Below are 22,901 nucleotides of genomic sequence, written 5' to 3'. Positions count from 1 at the left end.
CGATATTTGTCGTCTTGGTATCGATAGCCATGTTTAGGCACTTGTTGCTCCCTGCAAATGTTGCGCAACATGGTTTCTAAAAAATATATTTTTTATTGATCTTAGTTTTTAAGTTCATTGTAAATTTGGAAGAAACAATTGTATCCATGTTTATAAGTTTCAACATTGAAAAATCGATAAAGCAACACATAGATTTTGTGGCAACTCCATATACTATGATTCGAATCCAAACCGCAGAATCCTTTAAACTCAAAACATTTTTAGCGGGAAAGCAGCTCGTTTTAAACTGCAAAATTCAAACATAAATAATATAATAATTTTAAATCTGAAAAATAGCAGCCTAATAGTCCAAGACCTTTACTGCCATAAATGTAGAAAATTGAAACAAATGTTGGTTTTTTTTTTACATACAAACGTTGCTGTTTATTTCACTTTACGTTCTTTTGTTGAATATGCATATAATGTTTTTGCGCTTCTACTTCGTTTCCCGATCGCCGCCGCTTCTATAACTTACGCCCCTTAACGATCTAAGTGAATCCGTTGCTGATTTTTAATATATATTTTGATCTCGAGTCAATGCTGGCTGCTACATCGTTTCCTCATCTCTTGTATGTATATTGAATATTCTGGTTGTATATAAGTGTATAATATATTTAATTTAATACATAAAAAGGTTGCGCCCACTGCAAGGCGCATCGATTTTCATTTGCTTCGTTTAAAATAGTTTACGTGTGTTTAATATTAAATTGTTTCCATTGTTTTCGCAATGCAAAGATCATATATAAAAATACAAAAATCATAACATTTACATACACACCGGACCGGACCGTGTGTGTGGCCGTCATATAACTAGGTATTTCATATACTCTATATAATCATATATATCATATATCGACGCAACCTCGCACAGTCAATATAAATTATTGTTAAATTACAAAAAATTAAAATGTATATATGTATTCGAATTATACACAACTACCACTCTCTATCGCTTTCACTTTTCAGTATAAATAAATTTTTGTCCACTTAATAAACAATTTCACTTCTTTATGCTTAAGAACTAAACTCTTCTTATCCTTTATCCTTCCTCTGCTCCCGCCTCGTGTCCTTCCTTTCGTCCTTCCGCTTTCCCACTATCTGATCCACCTTTTTTTCCGATTTGCTTGGCCTGCTATCTTTCAATAATTTCGCTATTTAGTCTTAGTCGTATATGGAAGTTGAATTGGTACGCATATGTTCAGGAGCGGCATTTTGCGCCGAGTCTGGGGGGAGTGTACATTATTTATGGGCGTTCCTTTATATATTTATAAGTATTATTAATATGTATAATACGCAGCAGTCGATTGTTAATTTAGCTTTCTAATTTCGCTGTATAGATCGTATAGATCGCTGGATCGCAGTAATTATTCGTGTGACACTAATGCTAAGTTGCTCGAGCTAACTCTGAGTCCTGAACACCACGCTCAATTCCGCTTTGAACTGTTTTTTTTTTTTGTTTGTTTGTTTATGTTTCTGATTTGCTGAAGACTTGCTGGTTCTTAAATTGAGTCGTATGAGATCGTGTGCTTAGGAAAATGTTGTGGTTTTGTTGTAGGAAATGCGTGGAGTTTTTCCATTTTTTCAGGAGCTTTGATGGATGACGTTTGTGGAATTGTTTTCATTTCGTTTTTGAGTCGTAATACTAGTTCCCTTTAGGTTAGTTTAATGAGTAGTCCATATATATTAAACCACATATATATATATATATATATATGCATGTTTTTGTGGCTGTGTATAGAGAGATACGTTCTATGTATAATTACAAACGTTGTTCATTTTGATTTTGTTGTTTTTTGGTACGAAACAATAGATAAATCCCGGCGAGCATAACAAACTAAAAGGTAGAGGTGGGGTAGTATGGAGAACAAACGAAAAAAGGGGGGGATGATTACGATATACCGAAGATTGCAAGCAATTCTCTTGTTCTCACACTAAAATTGGCTTATAGACTTATGCAAAATAATGTACAACAGAGTTAGTTACATAACTTATAGATGTCGGTAAGCAGTTCTTCCCATTAAAATATAATTACTTTGACTAAATTTCTCCTCATCGTCTGCATCTTTGTGTGTGTGTGTGTGTGTGTTTGTTTTTTTTTTGTTAGCCTAGATGTTTGTGTTAACCTAGAGCAAATGCATCATAAATATGCGTATTTATGCCTATGCACATGCCATCACCTCGTCGATCGATCGTCAACATTCTGGCAATGTTGCGAGCTTCGATCATCGAATATGTCGCGAATGCCTTAAATTACACGCCCGGCTCCTTGTCCTCTCCAGTCTCATGATTCTGATCCTGATCTTCGTCCCATTAGTCCCATTGAGTTGGATAGAGCCTGGTACACATTCGCGTTTATCGTGACAGCATTTTGATCTATCTGCGATTAAACTCCGATTTGATAGCTGCAAGGATAGTTGGAAAATCCGTGTCAATTGAAAATTTTCCTATGCCTATACTATACCACGTACCATCTATTATCTCGTTCTTGACTTTCTGAATCTCCAATCGCATTTCGCGCACAATCTCAGCCTTCAGTGTGTCCAAGTCGCCATTGGAAAGCGCCAGCGACAGGCCATCGCCATTGACCTGCTTTAGGGATAAAAGGTTACAGAACTCTAACGTGACCATGATCTTGGTATCACCCACCTTGAGAATGGTCTCTTCGCTGGCACTACCGAATCGTTTGCGCATGGGTCGCGGGGACTCGCCGCCACTGTTCGTTGTGTTGCTACCAGCACCGCCCGAGTTACCATTCGCTCCTTCATGGCCACTTCCAGCAGATCCGCTGCCAGCTCCGCCGCTTAGCTTATGGGGCAGTGTATTGGACTTTTCCCAGGGGCGTTTTTTCACTTCGGCTTCAGGATCGGGCTGCAATATGCCAACGAATTAAGATATTGATTATGGAATAAGTTAAACAAAGTTGACTTACATCCTTCTTTTCTGCTTGGGCGCGTCGTCGTGCCAGCGTCTTGGCCATCTCGTCCATCATGGAGGCCATGCCATTAGAGCTTCGTCCTATGGTTCCATAGTTGCCGCTGCCGCCACTGGACGTGCTGCTGCCGCTATTCTCCGGAGCAGAGGTGGTGACCTAAAAATAAAAAATAAACGGTAATACAATGCTTAGTCAAGTTGTATAAATTAAATAAATTGATATTTTACCTTATTCTTTTTGAGCTTGATCTGCTGCAGCTGGGAGGCCAGCGAGCCCATGAGATCTGCCTGGGGATCTTCCTTCTTAGGCGCTCCTCCCAATCCCGGCGGCGGAGGCGGTGGTGGTGGTGCCCCTGGTCCGCCCGGTGCTGGCGGTGGTCCGCCACCCATTGCTGGCGGTGCCGGTGGAGCCGGCGGTGGTCCACCGCCCATGGCTGGCGGCGGCGGTGCGCCGTTGAACATCTGTGGCGGGGCTGGTGGTGGTGGTCCTCCTCCAGCAGCTCCACCAAAACTGGGTGGTGGCGGGGGCGGAGCAGGAGCCGGTGGGCCACCTGGACCACCCTGGCTGCTCATCCGGTTTAGAGGCACCTGACCTGGCTGCTGTTGCTGTGACGGATTCATTGGCGGCGGCATGGGTACCTGACCGTACGGATTCTCTGCCTGCTGCTGGGGCGGAGGTACTGGTGGACCACCGTAGCCCGGACCTGGCATCGTCGGCGCCTGAGGTGCCTGTGGATGCGCCTGCGGGAGCATCTGCTGCTGGCTGGCGTACACAACACTGTTGGCGCTCGCGGAGCTCGGTAGATGACCATGACCCACCATGTACATTCCACCGTTCTGGAGCGGCGGCTGTGGCGCTTGCGGTGGCTGCTGCTGCGCCTGCTGTGTCGGGTATTGGTGCACAGTTAGATTGGGATTAGAATTGGAGAGCACGTAGTGGGGTTGCTGATACTGCTGTTGGGGTGTGATGGTGGTGGTGTGTCGGGGTTTTCAGGAGATTCAGATTCAGGATCAAGCCAATTTGCCAATGAAATGAAACAGAAATACCGCATGAGGAAACTGGGACGGGGTGAGGTTATAGCATATCGAACTCACCTGAGAGGGCGCATAGCCCGCCTGGACCATTTGCTGATATTGCTGTTGCTGCTGCTGCTGCTGAAACTGTTGCTGTTGTGGCTGCTGCTGCGGTGCCGGCGGAATCTGTGAGTTCACCTGCTGTGGCAGGCCATTCGAAGTGGGTCCATTTCCAGTGGGTCCATAGTGGGATCCTGGCTGACCCATTTGCTGCGCCTGCTGCTGCTGCTGCTGCTGTTGGGGCTGTGGTGCCGGTGGGGCGCTGAGGGAATTCCTTTTTGGGTGAGCAAAGGTTCGGCGTGGGATGGGGATGGATCAATGAGTGATATGAGAGATGAGACACGAGAACTCGGATAAAAGTGTTGGCCCCTACTGCTCATGTGTAAGTGGATAGAAATTGTTCCCAACTTGCGTAATGCAATCCTACAATTGTATCCTACATTACATATCTTGCAAGAAAATGTATCTGCATCTGAAGACTAATGAAATTTTTGATCTTAGGATTCATTTATAACAACCACGGATTTTCAGCTTTATAATGTTCAAAGAAAACTGATGTTCCTTCCGACCAATATGTGCTAATGACTTATTCTCATAAAATTGAATATTTCTTGAATGGTTAGATCAATCGAGTCTAAGCTAATGGGTTTTTCCACAGCAATGAGCATGCCGTATCCAACACAATTAATGGAAATGGAGCCTACCTGCTGGTGCGATGATGACCCTGGGGCGTCGGCGGGCTCTGGGGGATGTTATTCTGGTTGGTCTGCGAGGTGGGCGTCTGGGCCGAGGGCGTGACGTGCCCACCTATGCTGTTGTTCTGACGCAGTATGGCTGCATCCTCGCTGGTCATCGTGCGATAGCCCATGTCCTCCTCATAGCCATTGCCATTTGTGGGCGGTCCACCTGGGTTGTTCGCCACGCGACCACTGAGCACCTGAGAAAGACATTCAAATGTTAGCGAATGATACAGATATTGGTTGTGAAAGAGATATACTTACTTCCAGGGCATGCATCATGGCCCTAGCAAAGTTCTCCGCATCATTTTGGCTCGAGAAGTTCAAGCCGTAAACGAATTTCGAATCGCGCCACTGATGAAATGTTGCCGTGGCCTGATTGTACTTCAGTCCCTTCAGAATGGAGCAGTTGATGACCACCTCGTGATCCTGCAGCTTTCGTCCCACCACACGGAACGTGTTGTTCTGCTGGTGGTGGTAGATCTGCACCTTGCTCAATCCCGACGAGCTGCCCGATGGCACCCACTTCTTCTGGTTGTCATCGTACACCATCACAGAGGCCCGCGCCCCGATAATACTCTGCTCACTGCAAGAAATAAGTGTGAATATTATGGTTAGTTGGCTGACTTAAATGGTATGGAATGGAACCTTGAATGTGTATGGAAATGATGAGGACTTAACACACTTCAAGAAGTTCGAGCTGAAAATTTATTATAGGGAATAGCCCTTGCCTTGAGAAGAAAAGATATGAAAATGTGCGAGAAACATATATGTATGTACAAAAATTCCATTTTATGATGTTAACTCTTTTAAAGTCTTAAAAGATCGTGGGAAACGAAACGGAAGTTGTGCTAACAAATTAGTCAAATTTGGCAACTTTATTATTTGCACTAAACGAGTTCAATAAAAGAGATACAAATTTATTGATGGCTTTCGTGGGATTGGAAGTAAAAAGTATATATTGTTCTATGGAAAGCTTCTACATATATTCATAGAAATCGATTTTCCGTCATAATAAAAAAAACTTCTTAGACTCGATTAAGACTTCCCAGAAAGAATGTCGCAATGAGCAGTCGTTTTCAGATCATTAGATCGGCTCTACAATTTGCCCCTTGAAGAACTCATTCAACTGCACTTTACTGCACCGTGATCTTCCAGACTTTTCACACGCCTCAAGTGAGCAAGGGCTTTGATCTATGTATACCCTCGACTCCCCTCTAATCCCATCGGTTTCAGGACAGGAAGTGCAATGCATTTCTTTGTATGCCCGCACACCTGTCATCCAGCCAGATGATCGTCTCGAGTCGCACGGACCGATTAAATGATTCTAATGAAAGTTCTAATATGAACGTGTATATGCTGCATTCAACCTTTAGCATTTTCTCCCCCCGGGACACTCAGTTGAGTTGACAATTAAAGTCAGCCAGTGAAGTAAACATGGCCAGCGACAAATGAACGCCTTCATTGGAAAAATGCAAAGGCGATGACGAGTTGCCTTGCCTTTTGCTCAACTTGGCTATGTGGTGTTCTTTCTATCCTATAGCTCCGTTCTTTTTTTTTTTCTTTTTTTCTCTGCCCCTTTTTTTGTTTTTGCTAGCCTGCACCGCTCCAAGTTGCCTGAGCAGCTCCAAGTTGCTCCAAGTTGCTCCGAGTTGTGTGTTACTGGGGGACACATAGAGATAATGACGGAGAGCAGCCGCCAAACGAGTCGAGTCGGCAGTATTCTCGCTACAGACTTGGCCCGGCCAAAAGCCGCAAGTAGTTTTGCACTTAAATGGAGTGCGCAGATCGGCGGTACGGACGGCTGGACAGACGGACGAATCTCAATCCGAATCCGAGTCGCACTCTGGCGGCTGGCACAGCTGTGCGCCGTTTCAGGGCCTTATATAACCACCGACAGTTTGGAGCTAAGTCTTATGAGCCTGTCCGCTTTGATTTGCATCGAAATTCGTGGCAACGAAAGTGAAGTTTTTTTTTTCTGCACACTATGAGAAACTGCGAAACAATAGCGGTCAATCAGTTTTTTTAAATTTCTGTTTTTTACAATCGAATCGATTTATATCTCATAAATTGGATACTACATATTCGAAAATAATTATAGGAAGTCGGAGTGAGCAAAAGAATTGCTTTTGTAAAAGTGTTGTACTCTTTTAAACAATTTTAATGCAACTAAAATTATTTCAGTAGTTCGCAGCAGCAAAGTAGTTGGGATTAGTAATGCATTTTGTGACTAACATTCAGTGCATAAATGCTTTCATTCGATTTTACACGTAATAAGTGCCTATTAAACGTGCCAATTCCGAGATTTAAGCTACAATCATAGAACTGTACGACTGTTTTAATTACATTAGATTGTAAAGAAATGGAAATGAGTTCATGAATCGTAAAATCGACACATGTGATACATAGTATTTTAATCGTTAAAGAAAGCAATTAAATATTTCAGTAAAAACTAACATCTTAATCGTTTTTTTGCGCTGTGCAGCTGAGTGGAAAACCCAAATGAAAATCGAAAAGTGCCCCGCAAATGGCCAGTTAAATGGGATGCTAATATAATTGAGCCACTGGAAAATCGCTTTGGGAGCATTTTCAATATGTGGCAGGTGAAATTTTCTATGCCTTGGGGATTTATTCGTGCGTTAAGCTTAAGTTTTTAAACTGCAGCCGAGTGCAAGATGCAGATTCGTGTGCACACGATAGCGTTTTCCAGCTTAATTGGCGTTAAATTATAATTATGATTAAACCGGAGAGTACGACGGCGGCTGCTCTGTGGGGGTTAAGAGTTCTTTGATTTACGAACGATCTCACCAAGCTGTAAAACGCATTCAAAAGTCCAGGGCCAAGTACTACGTGCTGAGATTGAAGAAGTATAGTAGAGAAAAGTGGGGAAATATGGGAATTATTACAGAACCCAACCAAGGACAGACGCATAGGGAAGTGGGTTACACATACGCAAAAATCGTTGTAATGCCCCCAATGAATTTATCTTTGACCGAATTATGGCGACGTTGTAATGTGTAGTGTTGTTTCTGCTGTTGTTGTCGGATCAGATAATGATGTATGTTGCTATAGAGATGTTGCTTGTGTTGCTGCTGTGCCTGCTGTTGTTGCTGCTGTGTCGATAGTGTTGCTGTTGCTGCATTTGCTGCTGCGGCTGTGGCTGCTGTTGCCGTTGTCGTTCTAATTGAAAACGACATGGAACAGCCCAGTTTGGAGGGTTGAGTTTTTGAGGGTTGGTTCGGATTCACCGAGGGATTCGAGGGCGAAACGCATTTGCGCAAAGTGGAAAAGATCAGAGATGAAGAGGAGGATGGCGATGGGGATGAAGTTAGGGTAGATGAGCTGGCTATAGATGTGGCTGCAGCACTTGATGATGAATCTCTTTGCGCTGCCGTTGGTACATACAACATCTGATCCTGCTGCTGCTGAGATCTCTGTGGTGCCTCATAGATGGGTCCTGCCTTTGGACTAGTAGCCTTGGGTAACTGCAGCACCAACTGCTCGTGCTCATGGTAGCGCTGCCTCAGCTCCTGCTGCTGATAATGATGGTACATGGGATGACGATAGTCCAGCAAATCCAGCTCCTGCAGCTCCTCAATGCTGTAGTACTCCGACTTGGAGCCCAGGCCGCCGACTGGAGGCGACATCTTGTGGTGCATACTTTGGCTGCGGCGTATCATTAGCTCACCGGAGTGACCAGGTGCCACCACCTGGAACTCGCAAATGCCATTGCCCGGCTGCTGATGCTGTTGCTGGTGGTAGGCCAATATCGGAGTGGAATTGGCGGCACTCGATGGCTTCTTGCTGGTGAACGAGGTCTTCGCGTAGAGCTTCTTCATGGCCATTAACCGTTGGCCAATATTTGCAGAGGCGTCACAGACACTAAACAGATCCCACGATCGATCCCACACTTAAGCACACTATGAAACCGAACGATCGGATCGGATCGGATGTATCGTATTTATGTTTGCCTAGGCTCTTGGATCTTGGCTATTCGCTCTCTGCCCACTGGTCACTGATCAGAGATCACCGATCACCATTCGTCGTTCCAAGATCTCAGCTGCACACGTCTGAACGCACTCAAGACCCGCTGGAGACTAAAGCCAAGATCCAGACCGAGATCGCGACTGGGTCTCAGAGACCGAAACGGTCTCTCAGTCGAGGCCAAGACAAACAAAAGCCGAGAAAAAAAATATATCTAAAGGCGAATGAGCAGAAAAGACGTGAGCGAGAAACTGAGTATCGGCTCACAATCTGTATTTTTCTCTCATTTTAGCGGCTGCTGCGCTTTGAATTCGTCTAAAAGGCAAATAATTACACTTCAAAGTCAATAAAATAATGAGAAATGATGAGATGTGCTATGGATGTTGAGCTGGATTGACCCCGAGCTGGGAACCGAGCATAATGGCCAGGTAGATGGAGAGACCACAACCTGACTCACAGTCGCTTCAGACGATTCCCAAATGGCATGACAATTAAAAGACGTGAGGGCAAGTAGTCTGCATAGAACCTATTGAGAAAAAACGTTCTCGTTTTACACGATTTTCGTTGAGGGAAGGATGTAAGATTCAGATTATTGAAAGGCGATTTTATTTTAATACTCAAAAGTTTATATTTTGAGAAGTTTTCAGGCACTGAAACAGAGTTTCAAGCAGTTTCCCTAAAATATGCAATATCTTCAGAGAGCTACAATGATACAATGAATTGTAGGGCATACCCTTACAACTTTTCGCCTAGCTATGAAATTGCGCAAGTTCCATCTCAAATTTCTTATGCAGTTTCGAAGGGTATGCGATAAGCTCTCGAATCTTACAAAGTTGCGCCCGAGGCTTTTTTCTGCCGGCAATCTTGAAGCCTCGCCGACGTCTCGTGACCGTCGTTTAACCAGTTGGTCAGTCTGTCCATCCGCCAGTTAGTCATTCGGTCAGTGTTTGTGATTCAGTAAGTTGGTTCCGTCCGTCAGTGCGATAATTACTTAAGAAACGAGCTCAATAATTTATATTTCCCCCTCGAGTGACTATTACAAGTATTTTTCCCTCGCTCGCTGCGTTTTTGTTTCCTTCATTTCAACTGTTCTTTGGCGGCGAAAAGCGGCGACGGCGGCGGGAAATGGGGGGGGGGAGGTACCTGGAGGCACAGCTTGTAGCATGTTATGAAAAATTCATATACAACATTGTCTATCTCAACTTGGAGCACTCAGCTCTCAGAGATCTGAGCCTCTGTTTCTGACTCGCTGGCTTATGTTTCAGTCTGATTCGGTTTTTTGCCCCACAACAATTCCTAAACGTTATTTCCAATTAACATTATTGTGGCCCATTGTAAGTGGTTGTGTAGTGGCTGTTGGTGGTTCACCGATCTCTGATTTGAGCCAACCGATTACCGGCTAGCTTTAATGGCTCTGTCAGAATGGTTCAGTTCGTTTTTTTTTTTTACCATTTTTGTTTTGTTTTTTTTTTTTTTTGGACCAGAGCGTGTGCCGCGGCTTAAATGATTTGGCAACTAAATATTTCTAAGGGGCACTACGAATGCGAGTACTGGAGTAATCCATATGGCTGTCCATAAAGACCCGCAGGCAGACATCGGACTGGAAAAAAAAAAATCATAAAAACAAACAGGGCCCACACATGTGAGCAGCGGAGTCACAAAGTAGGTTGCCAGGCAGTCAGGAGACTCAAAACAGTTTGCCCATGGCAAACATCAAGAAGTGCTGGGGGACAAGTGGGGGTCTCAATCAATATCGAATATCACTGCGCGATGAACTCGTCACGGGAGGAGCGCTTCCTGCCGTGCCTGCACTGCGAGAAAATCCGTGCTCAGTTAGTTTCAACATTTATGTTGATCTTATAAGGTGTTGCAAACCACAAATTCAGAAAGGAAACTGTAAACGAATTTGTTTATGATGGTAAAAATTTAATCTAAAATACATTCATTCACATTTTTTGTACACCAACTTTTTTCTTAACTTATAAGTACCGACCAAAGCCTGGATTTGGGTCACATTGCAGCACCTCATCGCAGACCTTCCATTCCACTGGCACAGGTGACGACGATATGTTGGGATCCATTCAGCTTATGGATACCGACTTCAATCAAGCTCGTAGCCAAAAGGATTAACGTTGAACGTTCCGACGAACCACTCATATTTACTTATTTACATATATCCACATTCGTGGTGACTTAAACTCAAACACAAATAAGACCGGGTAAACTCAGAACTCGTTTCATTTTGTACCGGTAAACATAAGAACTTTTCTTGGAGGATTTTTCATTTTTTTTTCGAAAACGGTTCTTTCACCGAAATTCGATTTGATTAATGCACACGATAAGCCGGCAATTATGGTACTGCAATTAGGGAGCACTTCACTGATCGAAATAGACGCATTTAATAAACAGGCGCCAGATGCATCTGCTCCTCACCTATTCGGTAGACTTCCATCGAGCGGCTCCGTGGGACAGATGTTACCCATTGAGCGGCGGAATTTCAACTGGGATATTCAGCGAACTGGACAAATTCAGGGGAAAAGCTGCGCACAAATTAAGTTTAAAGCACTCGCTGGCTAAGCTGACCGGATTTCCTTGGAGACAACATTTTAATGATGACACACCCAAAAAAAAAAAATAAGGCAGAAAAACTAAATAAACGCAAACTTGCAACGTTTTTGCTTATTCACAATTCATTTATCGTAAGGGTATGGTGGTTCTACCAGCTTTTCAGCAAGCAAGCAAACTCCCCAAATGGGAAGCCGCACCCCGCTTTTAGACCAAACAAATTATGGGGATTAATAAGCGAGCAGCTAGCTGCTCCACTTTTCGAAAATTAACCGCCCCCCATCCCCAAGGAACTGGGTTTGGGTTAGCCATAAATTCTGGCAAATGAGCTTCCAAAAAGGTCGACCCATAAATTTTGCAGGCATCAATTTTTAAGGTGTCAAGTAAACAAAATTATGCCGAAGGCCAGGGAATTACAACTAAATTGAATAAAAGCATAAAATCGTCGTTTGATTATTGAAAAAAAAAACAACCTATAATATATGCATGTACAATTCTGCCAAAAAGTTAAACCCACAAATGTCATAGACAATCACTTTTAAGGTGGCAATCACACTTTCAGTAAATGCGAAGAGCATATGTGAATTGAACTCAATTTGAATGAAAGTCAGAAATTGTCGTTTGTCTAATTGAAATGTCCTTCACAAGCGATTGACAACATAACTTGTATCTGGCAGATACGTAAGTAAGTGAGTGAGTGTTGTATCTATTCATTGTCAAATGTTCTGGTCGTGTAAACTTACGTCATTGCAATTTGGTTTCCGTTGTTTTCCTAGCTGCTGCCTTCAGCTTTCACGTTTCTCTTCGGTTCTCTGCTGTGGAGGAAAATTCGCTTCCAGTGTTTGGGCTTTTCAAGGGTATGAGATCTGCAAGACCGGAAAAGAAGAAGATACAGATACAGATATAGATACGATTACGGTTACAGCTCGTAAATCAAGTGCAGGCACACGTGTATCCCACAGATACCACTTCTTTTGGTGGGAAAATCAATGCGAATATTCCCCCCCCCCCTTTCCTTAAGAGCACAAGTTTGCCAATTTCCTCCATCCAACGAGTGCCGTTTGCAAAAGTAGTTGTATCCCCTTTTTTCCACTTATCGCGCTCCATTGGTAACCAATCGAGTCGTCCATCCTTTTTTCTGACCGAACAGCCATGAATTGATATTGGCCACATCGTTTATGCGGCATTCGCGTAATGAGGCAATTGCTTTGGAAGCAGCCAAAAAAAAAAGTGTATGAAAAATGTGAGGTCAACGCACTTGGACTCAAAATGTAGGGAACTTAGTTGTTCCGCAAAATATCTCCCGTGGATAAATCGATATCTGGGAACCTTGAAAACAGCAACGTTTATAGAACCCATCAATTAACCATCGACGGTAGTGAAAGCTGGTCTGATGAATTAATAACCCGCGCAGAACAATCAACTCGGTATTAGAACCGAACTGAAACGAATTGCTTGACTTTTTCTTTCCATCTATCTTTCCATTATTTTGGTCATTGACAAAAGACACTAGTCATAATGAAAGCCGCAATAAACAAAAGTAAAATGAAACGAGGCATTTGCATTTTAGAGAGACGGATAAAAAATCAGGTCAGCGCTTTAAAGAAGATCTGGGCCGCCCCTCGCTGCCACGCCCCCCGCGGCAACATCTTGGGCCAAGAATTTTGACCTAGTTTTCCCCACAACATTCCCATTCCGCTCTGCCAAGCTCTGCCCCCTGAAAACCCCACCGCTTACGTCATAGAATTCCGCCTGGAAAAACCTTAATTCAAAAGCACGCACTTGTAGTTTCAATTTTTTTTTGTACCCGGAAATGTTGTTGCAACATAGCTGCAGTAAAAATAAAATAAATAAATAAAAGCTGTGGGAGTTGGGTGACTTTTTTAATTGGAAAATGTTGAAGTTACCCCCGTGTTGATGGGCCAACATTTTACCAGTTAATTTTCGCATATTCCAAAACAAAAGAAAGCCATTGAAGGGCAACTTCAAGGTGTGGGCGGCATTGTGGGTGGTAGGCGCATATGTGCCGCTTCCCCCTGCCAAAAAAAAAGCACACACCACCGAAAATTAAGCCCCTGGGCAATTATCCAGAATAAAAACCTGAACAAAATAAAACAAACAGAGAGCATGGGAGAGCCAGAAATGAAGAACAAGTGAAATATTTGGCACTCGGCAGGCAAAAAGGGAGGATAAGGAAATACAACAAAATATTTGGGGTAAGGGTGGTTTTGGACTCGTCTGGTTTGGGACAGCAACCCCCGGCCAAGAGTTTGCACACTTTAGAATGGCTCTCTGTTTCAGCAGGGAGGAAGTTCTCTAAGGGATCAGAGTTCATACACGGTTTAAATTTCGATGTTTAACCCGGTTTCAAGGGTGACTAGCGCCTATCTCGGTTGACCAGCTCAATTGCTTACCAAAACAAATGCAAAGAACAATAATATTTAGTCTTAGTAATAGAACAAGAATACGATTTAAGTCACTCTTTATCTAAACACTTTTTTATTTTAAGACACCATTTATTTTAAAGCGTTTTTCCTGGAATTTTCACCACTCCCGATGATGTCAGTGGGTTAGGAGTTGACTCATTTCCCTCCTCGCGTGATATTAACAATTTGTCAGCCCGAACGAAACCACTCTAGTGTCCTATTCACAGAAAGAACCATTGAGTCCTTCCCCAGAAACCCTATATGCTCCCTTGACTCCTCCTTTCCTGCAATTTACTTCACCTACTACACAGTAACTAAAAAATACAGTTTAGGCATTTTTTAGAATTTTTAAAACGAATTTTACACAAGTGATACACACTTTACTATTAGTTATTAGAATGATTTATATAATATTTTATAATTATTGTGTTGCTTTTTTAAGGTTTCAAATTGGCTTTTTGGCTCAGTGCCTCCATTCATTTTTCACTTGCAGCTCATAAAAGTCGCAACGAATCCTCATTAAGTCCGGCTAACTTTTCCTGCCCCCAAAACTACCCCTTTCATTTGTCTTCATGCCACTCGCTTTATGCGGTAATTTCAGTTGTCTCCTCTGCTGCTGTTTTTTTTTTATTTTCAGCCCCAAGGGGAGTGTTTCGGAGTTGGAGCTGGTAACTGGTTTTGGGGCCAGGCTTTGTCTGCTTTTTTTTCCACTCATTTGTGGAACTCCCGAGTAGGGACTTTTGGCCGCGGGGTTTTGGGACCTGTGCGCACTCACGTGTTGGCCAAAATGGAATTACTGCACAATTTTAATGCTTATTTGGGTCGCACTTCGGTACTTGTGATCTTGCCCGCTGAAAGATCTAATTGATCGATTTGCGAAAGGAGCTGGCGATAATCGATGGATGCTTTGGGATGGATTGCTTCGCAGAAGAATGAGACCTATAGTTTAGGAAACAACTGTGTCTTCCCGTTGACCTGAATTCCCAGGCATATCAAAAAACATGGCTAGCCAACCGGCAAGTCATCATTATCATCATGAGCTTCTTCTTCAGCGTGTCTTGGCTTCTTGATTTTCTGTGTGTGGTTCGCCTTTGGCAGTAGCTGCAAATTAAAAACATATCTACAAGTTATTAATTTTGCCAAAGATGTTGCAAGTTTTTTCCCTTTTGTTTTAGGTAATCACTTTTGTGGGTCAGTGACTTTCGATTGTGGGCGTGGCTGTCGTCTAGGAATTAACCCTGTACAGCCGACAGTCTTTGCTACTTAAATCGTAGATCGATCTTCGCTCTGATTCGTGGCGAAAAATCGAGGAGTGGAACTGGCATATTTGGAAAAACATTCAAGTTGTTTTTTCGGTCGGCGTTTTGCTTCAAAGCGTAAAGTTAATGGAGCGCGGCAAATCATTTTTTGTTTTTCTTGTCAGCGATAATTATTGAATAATGATTCAATTGTCTGTTGTTGTCGGTGTTGTTGAGGAATTTATGTTCTCCCAGCTGATAAAAAAAAGGCCAGAGAATCATTTTCCACTACAAAAGGGGAAGTCTATTAAATTATTACACTGTCACTGGCACAATGGAGAGTGTGGTGCCCACAAATTCTGTGACAATGCAGCACCGCCCCCACCACCCGCCTTCCAGCACTGGCTTTTCCACAATCCGCTGGCGGTGCACAAAGTTCAAGTGGGGAGCATCATAAAAATATCATAATCATAATATAATCTAAAGGGAAACGAGTGAGTAAGAATAGTTTAGTAAACCGAAGATGAAATACCCTCGCATTAAGGAAAAATATTTGGAAAAGCATTAGTTAAAAGAGCAAAGTAGAATTATCCGACAATCAATGTCCTTAATCATTCACCAAGTTAAATTTGATATTTATATCATAGAAATATAACAATATTTATAAACTATCTTAAAATTAAGCTACAGAATTCCCATCATAGTTAAACTTCCTTTAAAGGGTACAATAAAATCCAGAAATGTGGGAGGGCAAAGGGAGGAGCAATGTGTAAAAAAAAAGCAGAGAAAAAGGGTGGGGAAAAGTCACTGCAATTGAGCGAGAAATAACAATAGAAGCGGGACGGGAAGGCAGCCAACAAGAGTTCAAGTTACAAATTGTGCAGGAAGATAGGCATGTGTGAAGGGGCAAAAACGAGACGGATGGATCACGGGAGTAAGCGAGATAGACGAATGCAACGCCACCTGTGGGCCATTCCCGCAAACCGCTCAAGAAGCATCTTAAAAACTGCAACCAAGGCAAAAAAAAAACAGCGTACGAATTTGAAGTTTAGGTGGAAGCTTTTAGTTGAAAACAAGAAAACGAAAGAAATCCCGGCACCTAGCCCTAAAATCCCACCCACTTTTCACTTCCCGGCGATGGTGTTTTTGTTGTTGGCATTTTATATTTCCCGTTTTCGTTGTTTTGCCGACGCTGGAAACTTCAGACTTGAAGAACGAGAGACCGGAAGCACTTCAAGTGCTTGCAATTCCATTGAACAAAGTGCGGGGGCTATAAAAAGGGGATCAAAAGGGGTAAATGTGTGGTGGGTTAAAAAAAAAAACCGGGATTGACTTTGCAATCAACTTCGCCTGCAACTTTGACGCGATTTGAATTCGGTTTCCATCATCATACCAGATTGGTGAAAAAAGCAATGGGCATATCAGCCCTGCTATAATTATGTTCCACCAAAAGTATTTTTTAGGAATCACTTTTGGCAGAGATTTACACATATATTTAGTAGCCTCCAACTCGGGACAAACATACAACTTATGTATATATTTATTGAGGATTTATCAGCGGAGCACTTCCCGTTTTCAAGTCGAGAGGGAAGCATTCGCATTTGAAGATAACGCGTTTATCTGAAATATTTCTGGGGCCTTCGCTTTTGTCAATGATTGAAGATGGAGGATCTTGCAACATGAAAACTCCCACAACAGAATTCAATTATTTTTTTGGTGTTCCAAGAATTCTTGATATACCCAATATTTTTTTTGCGCACTTTGCTTTGCTCCGCACATTTTCATGATCAATTTTCACATCGTTATTTACCTTGAAACGGAAAACAAAAAGTTTTCTTGCTTTGCTGCTTTTTTTTTGTACTCTTTCCCAGAAGCGCGTCCAAAAATAAACTTCTTGTTTATGGTTCGAAATGTTATGGTTTTTGGCCAAATACGGTTAATACCGAGAAAGCCTACTTCAAAACCCACTCCCCATATCTAAGTTTAAAGAAATGTAAATTGTAAATTAGCCGCAGACAACATAATTTCGTTTTAATTAATCTGCAACTCATAGAAATTACATGGCTCGCATATCTGAAGCACTGCATCTGTAAAGGGGGATAAATAAGCAGACATATTCATATATGACCATATATAGTATATACAGCTAGCCAAGCGTTAGAGCGTGAAGTAGTGTAGTCGGACCAGAAGACGAGCTCATGAAGATGGGGAACCCATGAAACTGTGGGCTAGGTCCATGTATTCCACGGCTTTTCATCTTCTTTGCCGCTTGCCGTTTTCTGTTTGTTGTGGCAAAATATCTAGGCCGTAAAAAATGGTTAAACGCCAGAGCAATTACCAGGCCAAACAGCTTGAGGAGAACGTGGCTAAGTACGAAGTGCGATGCCCATGGCCAACTACAGTGGAGGTCTTATTAAATGTACAAACATATATATCTTCAGGACAGGAGAAGAGAACTTCTCTGGCAACTCACATTTCATGGCTTACATTTTTCTGGCATATGTATGTTGTATACCTAAATGCAACAGAAGAATCCGAAAGACAATGAAAGCTTCCACTTAAGCGAAATTTCATTTCTGAATTTTCCGCTTATCTGTGCAGTTTGCGCTCCGGTTATATCTGCAATTTATGCCATATATAGGCTCTCGTATTTATCATATATACACATTTGTGTTTTATGCATACGCAAACAGGGCACATTTGTATGAGAATGTTCAAGTTTAATCCGAGTTGGCTGACGCTTTTCAGCGCTGCGATTGCAACAAGCTTTAGAGAGAATTAAGTTTTTGATAAGATGATAGAATATTGGCTACCCCTTAGCTGGGTGTGTACATTATTCTACAATCTGAAGGTTTATTAAATCACATTATTGTTTTTTTTTTTGTGGTCTAGTTAAAATGTGTGCTTAAACAATCTTGCTAACAAATATGTACTCTTGCTAAATAAATAGCGATGATAATGAATTTAAGCTTTATAAACATTCCTATCTCAAAAAGCGTCATGTGCTCTTATGTGTTTTTCACTTACAGGGTATCATCGTTTCCAAAGTAAAGATCTCAAAGTACATAGCTGCATTACTTTCGAGTTTTCTGCGATGACAGCTGTCTCTTGTTGTCTGGATCGCTAATTCCCTCCATTAACTATTACTTAATTGCCGCTTGACACGACGCCTAAGCTGCATGCCCCCATTTCCCCGCGCTTTCCCATGACTGGAGATAAAAGTACAATCAAGATAAGATTGTTTTATCTGCATAACTCATTTTTTGTGAGTCATATGCAAAATATTATAGTTTCAGCAATATCCAATCCAATCAAATCAGATCAAATCATTTCCTGAATTTGCGCAGAACATTGTGAAGAGGCGAAACAGACACACAAATCCAGAGATATAAACAAAAACAATTGATTGAATCAACAAGCCGCCAAGTGAAAGATATTAATTAGTCAGCGTGGCATGGGGGCACATAAAGGGGTATCCCCTAATGAGAAAACCCAAACACGTTCCACACATCCGATTCCGATTGCCGGTCTCCGTTTCTGTGGATCATGAATTATGCAGCCGGCGTTTAATAAATATATTTAATGCATCGGGAGAAACAAAAACAATGTAACATTCATTTAGAAAGAAAGGAATCTGAAGATTTAATCAGATTCTCATATCTTCTATCATGTTACATATATCATACAAAATATACTAAAGTATTAGCAAAGTAAAATAATACTAATATCTCAGTATAAAATTTTCATTGCTGTACATTCATAAATCCAAAAACGTATTTATTACAACACAAATTTTTCTCTGTGTACAATTGACTTATTGAGAAATGGCCATGCACTTGCTGGCTAGAGTTGCTGAGGTTCCATGGAGTTTTAGTTATAGAGTCATTAGACAAAAGATCTGTGTCACGAGCCATTTCCTTGGCCAAGTGGAAGGAAGCTAGCGGTTAAGCAGCAGAAAAAGAATCGGGCAGATGAAAAAACATGTCTCAAGATTCCGATTCCTAGGCTCTTCATGTTGGTCCCGCATCTCCATAACTCACACACAGATTCAGATTCCGATGCGAACTGAATTGAAACGGATTGGTTGGGATTGGATGACTCGAGTCGAGTGCGGAGTGTGGGAGGAAATGTCTGTGGATGGGGATGTGGAAGTGGACAACAGGCCTTGGCAGCAACAACAATGCGGAAATGTTAATTGGATTTGTTGTGGCATCCATGTGGGTGGCTCACCATAGACATCTCTTTCAGAGTTCAGGGGTCAATGCATCGACAACCATATCAGCCTCTCCGCTTCGCTCTTTGTCTTCCGCTTGAGCCCAAAGCTGAATGATACGACACCCGAGGTTACTCACAGAAACGAAAAGTTGACGCGGCCAGTTGATGATTCAGATTCAAAGGTATTTTGTTCGCTTTAGTTTATTTCCGATGCATCCGCCTTAAATACCTGGAACTTTTTGCGTAAAACCCAGCGTTCCAAACATTTAGTCATCGTAAAAATGCCAAAAAAAAAAATAAAATGCCAACAGCAAGGGAATGTAAACAAGGGAAGAAGTGCTATCTCTCTATTTCACTTAAAATACAGTAAAGCTTCGACAACTAAAACAAGGCATGGTAACTTTAATCAAGAAATTCAGCATAGAAGATACAACAAAATTAAAAAAAAAAACTAGTTCAAGGAGTTGCCACAGTAAATGGTCCATCTTAGAGACGTTTGACTGTAATTCATTTTAAAGCTGATAAAATGGAAATGGGGCAAGCAAAAATAAAACAAAAACAACTACAAATGGGGGAGCATGTTGTCTGTTTGTTATTAACCAAAAAGCGAATCGTAAAGCGAGGACATGTGTGTTTTGGTTTTGTTTTCCGCTTCATTCGACGGGGTTTACTTAAGTTTTTTATCTTATCTAGTAGCAGCTGGAAAACTGGGCTAACGGTGTTCAAATAACTGTGTCGTCACACCCTCTTTCTCTCTCGCTCTCTCTTTCTCTTTCTTTCTATCGCAACACCTTTCCCGTTCTAATGCAACAATTACGAAATCCGCGTTGCATGCGGCCATGTGTTTTCAAATCGGTTTTGCCCAAGGGAAACCCAAAGAAGCGGGGAGAAGCATAACAAAGAGTAGGCCAAGAAAGAGGTAGGAATAAATGGTAGGTAGCAAGCTGAATGCAAATTTCTGGAACTGAAATGGAACTTCCCCTACTTCCATTATCATATGGCGCTTCGAGATATGGTAATCTTATAACATTGCATAGAAAAGCGTAAAATTCAAATGAGAAAAACTATACAGGTTTTTATAATAATACTATGTAAACTCTTTCGTTGAAAATCTTCTTTATTAGAAGCTTAGAGATTTGCTGTTAAATGAAAAATATTCAACACTTGATTATATTAAGGCAGATTTGTTTCGAAGTTATAAAACTAAACTAAAGTTTGGATTGCTAAGTAGTCAACGACAAATGGTTTTCATAATAACCCACCTTGATGTTGAGTAAGTTACAAGTTGGGGTTTTAATTGAATTGCTTGCCCTGAAACGCTGATTTTCGGCCCATTTGCGAACGGGTTTCTTCGGTTTGAGCCCTATGAGTGTGTGGCATTGTGTTTGTTTGTGTCGGGTCTTTGGCCCGCTTCATTTGGCAGGCGAGCGTAAAAGCCGAAAAATGAGTCATGACAAAGTTGGCTGCCATTTCAGGGCTAAAGGAGTTTTGCAGTCTTGGTTGGTTAGTAGTTGCTGTTGTTGTTGCAGTTGCTGGCTGCTGGTGCATTGACATTTGAATGTTTGCTGGCTAAACGGGGTGGGGGGAATGGGGCAGAGCTTGAAGTAGAAGTGGAAACGGCGACTGGAGAGCTGTGGCATAAATTAAAGTTCAAACAAACACGAAGAAGAGGAGGAAAATCGAGGCTGCCCCACCCGCACAATCTGCGCATCTCTCTCTCTCTCTTTTTTTGGGAGCTCGCTCTCTCCGCGCCCCTCGCTCTTTCCTTGTGCTCCTTTTCATTTGGCAGGTTTTTGTTTGTTTTGCGGCGAAAGAAGCCCGGGAAGAAGAAGAAGAGGCAGTGCAGTTGCAGCCAAAACAAGAGGAATAACAACAACAAAGGAAGGGGAGAGCGAGAGAGGGGAGCTAAATAAGTAATTAAAGCAGAGTCGAAAAGGAATAGCTGCCCCGTTTCTTCTTCTTGGAACACAAAAAAAATTAAATTAGTACTAGTAAAAGCTGTGACTTTTTAATAAAGAATTGGCCCACCACTACAAGAACTTGTTTTAAAATACCCATAATATATGATATTCTTTATAAAATTTTATTTTCATAAAATACAAAAGGATCCCTTAAAACTTTACTCCACACCCGCCCCTGTACAAATCGAAAACAGGTTTTGGGTGCAGACAAAAAGCAAAGAAGAAGAGAAGAGCAGTAGCGACAGCTGTTTTTAAAGGGCCCACACTTAATTTGCGCAAATCTAAGCGAATTTAAATGTTGGCGAAACTATCTAAAAACTGCCCTCGCACACACACACTCGCACGCACGCCGAGGGAAAAGGGAGAGGTGCGCAAAAAAGGGCGTGTTTGTATAGGAAGAAGAAGCAGCAGTTAAAGAAGAAGGCAGCAGGAGGAAATTGGCAAACAGAAAGGGGGCTTTTGAAGATGAAACAGCAGCACATATCATTATAATGGAAAGCATATAAGATCGAAAAAAAATCAAGTGCATTTCCTGGATTAAAAATAAATTCTTGCAGAAAAGCAACAAAAACTTACCACAACATTTTGGTTGATTCCGTTTCCACAGCGAAAATGCGTTTGTATTGGTGTGCGGCGTCTGCTTCGCTGCTGCTGCTTCTTCTTCAGCTTCCCACAAAGAGAGAGGGAGCGAGAAAGAGAGCGATTGATTGCAATTTTCACGTCTCTGGCGGTTTAGAAAATAATTGTGATTTAGATTTTTAATTAAAATGCTTGACTTCTTTTCGGGTTTTTGATTGCACACACACCACACGCAAACCAAAACAAACACAGTTATGAGCGTGAGTTAGCGGGAGAGAGAGAGAGAGTGAGAGTGAAAGAGAGCGGGCGGGCGGGGGAGAGGAGGAAGCGAAAAACTCCTTTTCAAGGAGTAGACACCAATTTTTCTCGGCTCTCTCTGTCGACGCGAAAATAGAGTTTCAACTTGGGCGATTGCTCGATTTTTTGTTAATAACAGTACACCAGCACACACATACACACACTTTTCGCGAGCCGAGGATGTTCTATTCGATGAGCTCCTTTTTACCCAAAAACTATGCGATCTTTACTTGTTTTCGTGCTTTTTTGTTTGCGATTACTATTAACTCAATCCAATCACTCACAACTAATCGCTGGCGTTTGGCGGTGTCATTTCCGCGACAGCACCAAACAAATCAAAGGAAAGGCGGCGTTTTTCCCGGAAAAAACAGTCCGTGTCCGCTTTGCGTTCCGTTTCGATTCGTTTTTCGCGACAGTGTGCCCAGATGGTGGTATACTATTTACGTTGAACGCTCGTGACCATCCGTGAATTCTCTCAAAAATCTTGTTTCCCCAAAATACCATCGTGAGTCATAGACAAGTCTGGGCACACTTAAGAACGTTTTGAATCTTTTTATTTTGATTTAAATGTATATTCAGATTCATAAATTGAATTCTAATGGAATATTTAGTACGCAATTTTAATTTTTTTAATTCGATTTTACAGTCCACTTATCGATATAATTTATGTTTTCTCATTAATAATAAATAGCCGCGACATAAACCCTTTATTTTGTGAATCTTAGATTCTGAAATCAATTCAATGATTCAAAATTTTGTATATTCAAATACATGGTTTTACAAAATATCCTGTTTACAAGATCAAATTGTTTATTTTGAAAGTAAACTTAAGTTCTTAAATCTGCATTGGATATC

At 41.9% G+C, this 22,901-nt stretch overlaps 1 protein-coding gene and 1 long non-coding RNA gene across 8 annotated transcripts; both read right to left on the bottom strand.

The window, feature by feature from the left end:
• Window positions 1-395: 395 nt before the first annotated feature.
• ena (enabled) lies at window positions 396-22,469 on the bottom strand. 7 transcript variants are annotated; one of them, NM_001299673.1, is made up of 11 exons: window positions 22,331-22,469; window positions 21,747-21,894; window positions 12,074-12,196; window positions 5,046-5,367; window positions 4,749-4,981; window positions 4,066-4,318; window positions 3,199-3,852; window positions 2,969-3,127; window positions 2,686-2,907; window positions 2,508-2,625; window positions 396-2,441 (listed from the first exon to the last, which is right to left on the bottom strand). In NM_001299673.1, the coding sequence occupies exons 3-11, from the start codon at window positions 12,076-12,078 to the stop codon at window positions 2,413-2,415; spliced, it is 1,995 nt and encodes a 664-aa protein (NP_001286602.1). In that variant the 5' UTR covers window positions 12,079-12,196; window positions 21,747-21,894; window positions 22,331-22,469; the 3' UTR covers window positions 396-2,412. The 7 variants fall into 7 exon arrangements, with proteins under 7 accessions (NP_001286602.1, NP_001014536.1, NP_725857.1 ...); NM_001014536.2 differs by having other exon boundaries at window positions 1,503-2,441; window positions 3,199-3,924; window positions 4,066-4,306; window positions 22,255-22,469; NM_166329.2 differs by having other exon boundaries at window positions 1,503-2,441; window positions 3,199-3,924; window positions 4,066-4,306.
• Window positions 18,750-19,555, bottom strand: lncRNA:CR43399 (long non-coding RNA:CR43399). The gene is made up of 2 exons (NR_048144.1): window positions 19,225-19,555; window positions 18,750-19,158 (listed from the first exon to the last, which is right to left on the bottom strand). It is a non-coding gene; the product is annotated as a long non-coding RNA:CR43399 (long non-coding RNA).
• Window positions 22,470-22,901: the final 432 nt, after the last annotated feature.

Source organism: Drosophila melanogaster, chromosome 2R (genome assembly GCF_000001215.4).
Source record: "Drosophila melanogaster chromosome 2R".
NCBI lineage: Eukaryota > Metazoa > Arthropoda > Insecta > Diptera > Drosophilidae > Drosophila > Drosophila melanogaster.
This window is presented reverse-complemented; position numbering and strand designations above follow the sequence as displayed.

Coding starts and splice junctions, on each gene's coding strand:
- ena (NM_001144237.2), bottom strand. CDS start 8,626: ATGGCCATGAAGAAGCTCTACGCGAAGACCTCGTTCACCAGCAAGAAG. Junction 2,908..2,968: donor CCCAAGCAGAAAAGAAGGAT/GTAAGTCAACTT, acceptor GGCATATTGCAG/CCCGATCCTGAAGCCGAAGT. Junction 2,442..2,507: donor CAAGAACGAGATAATAGATG/GTACGTGGTATA, acceptor CTATCCTTGCAG/CTATCAAATCGGAGTTTAAT.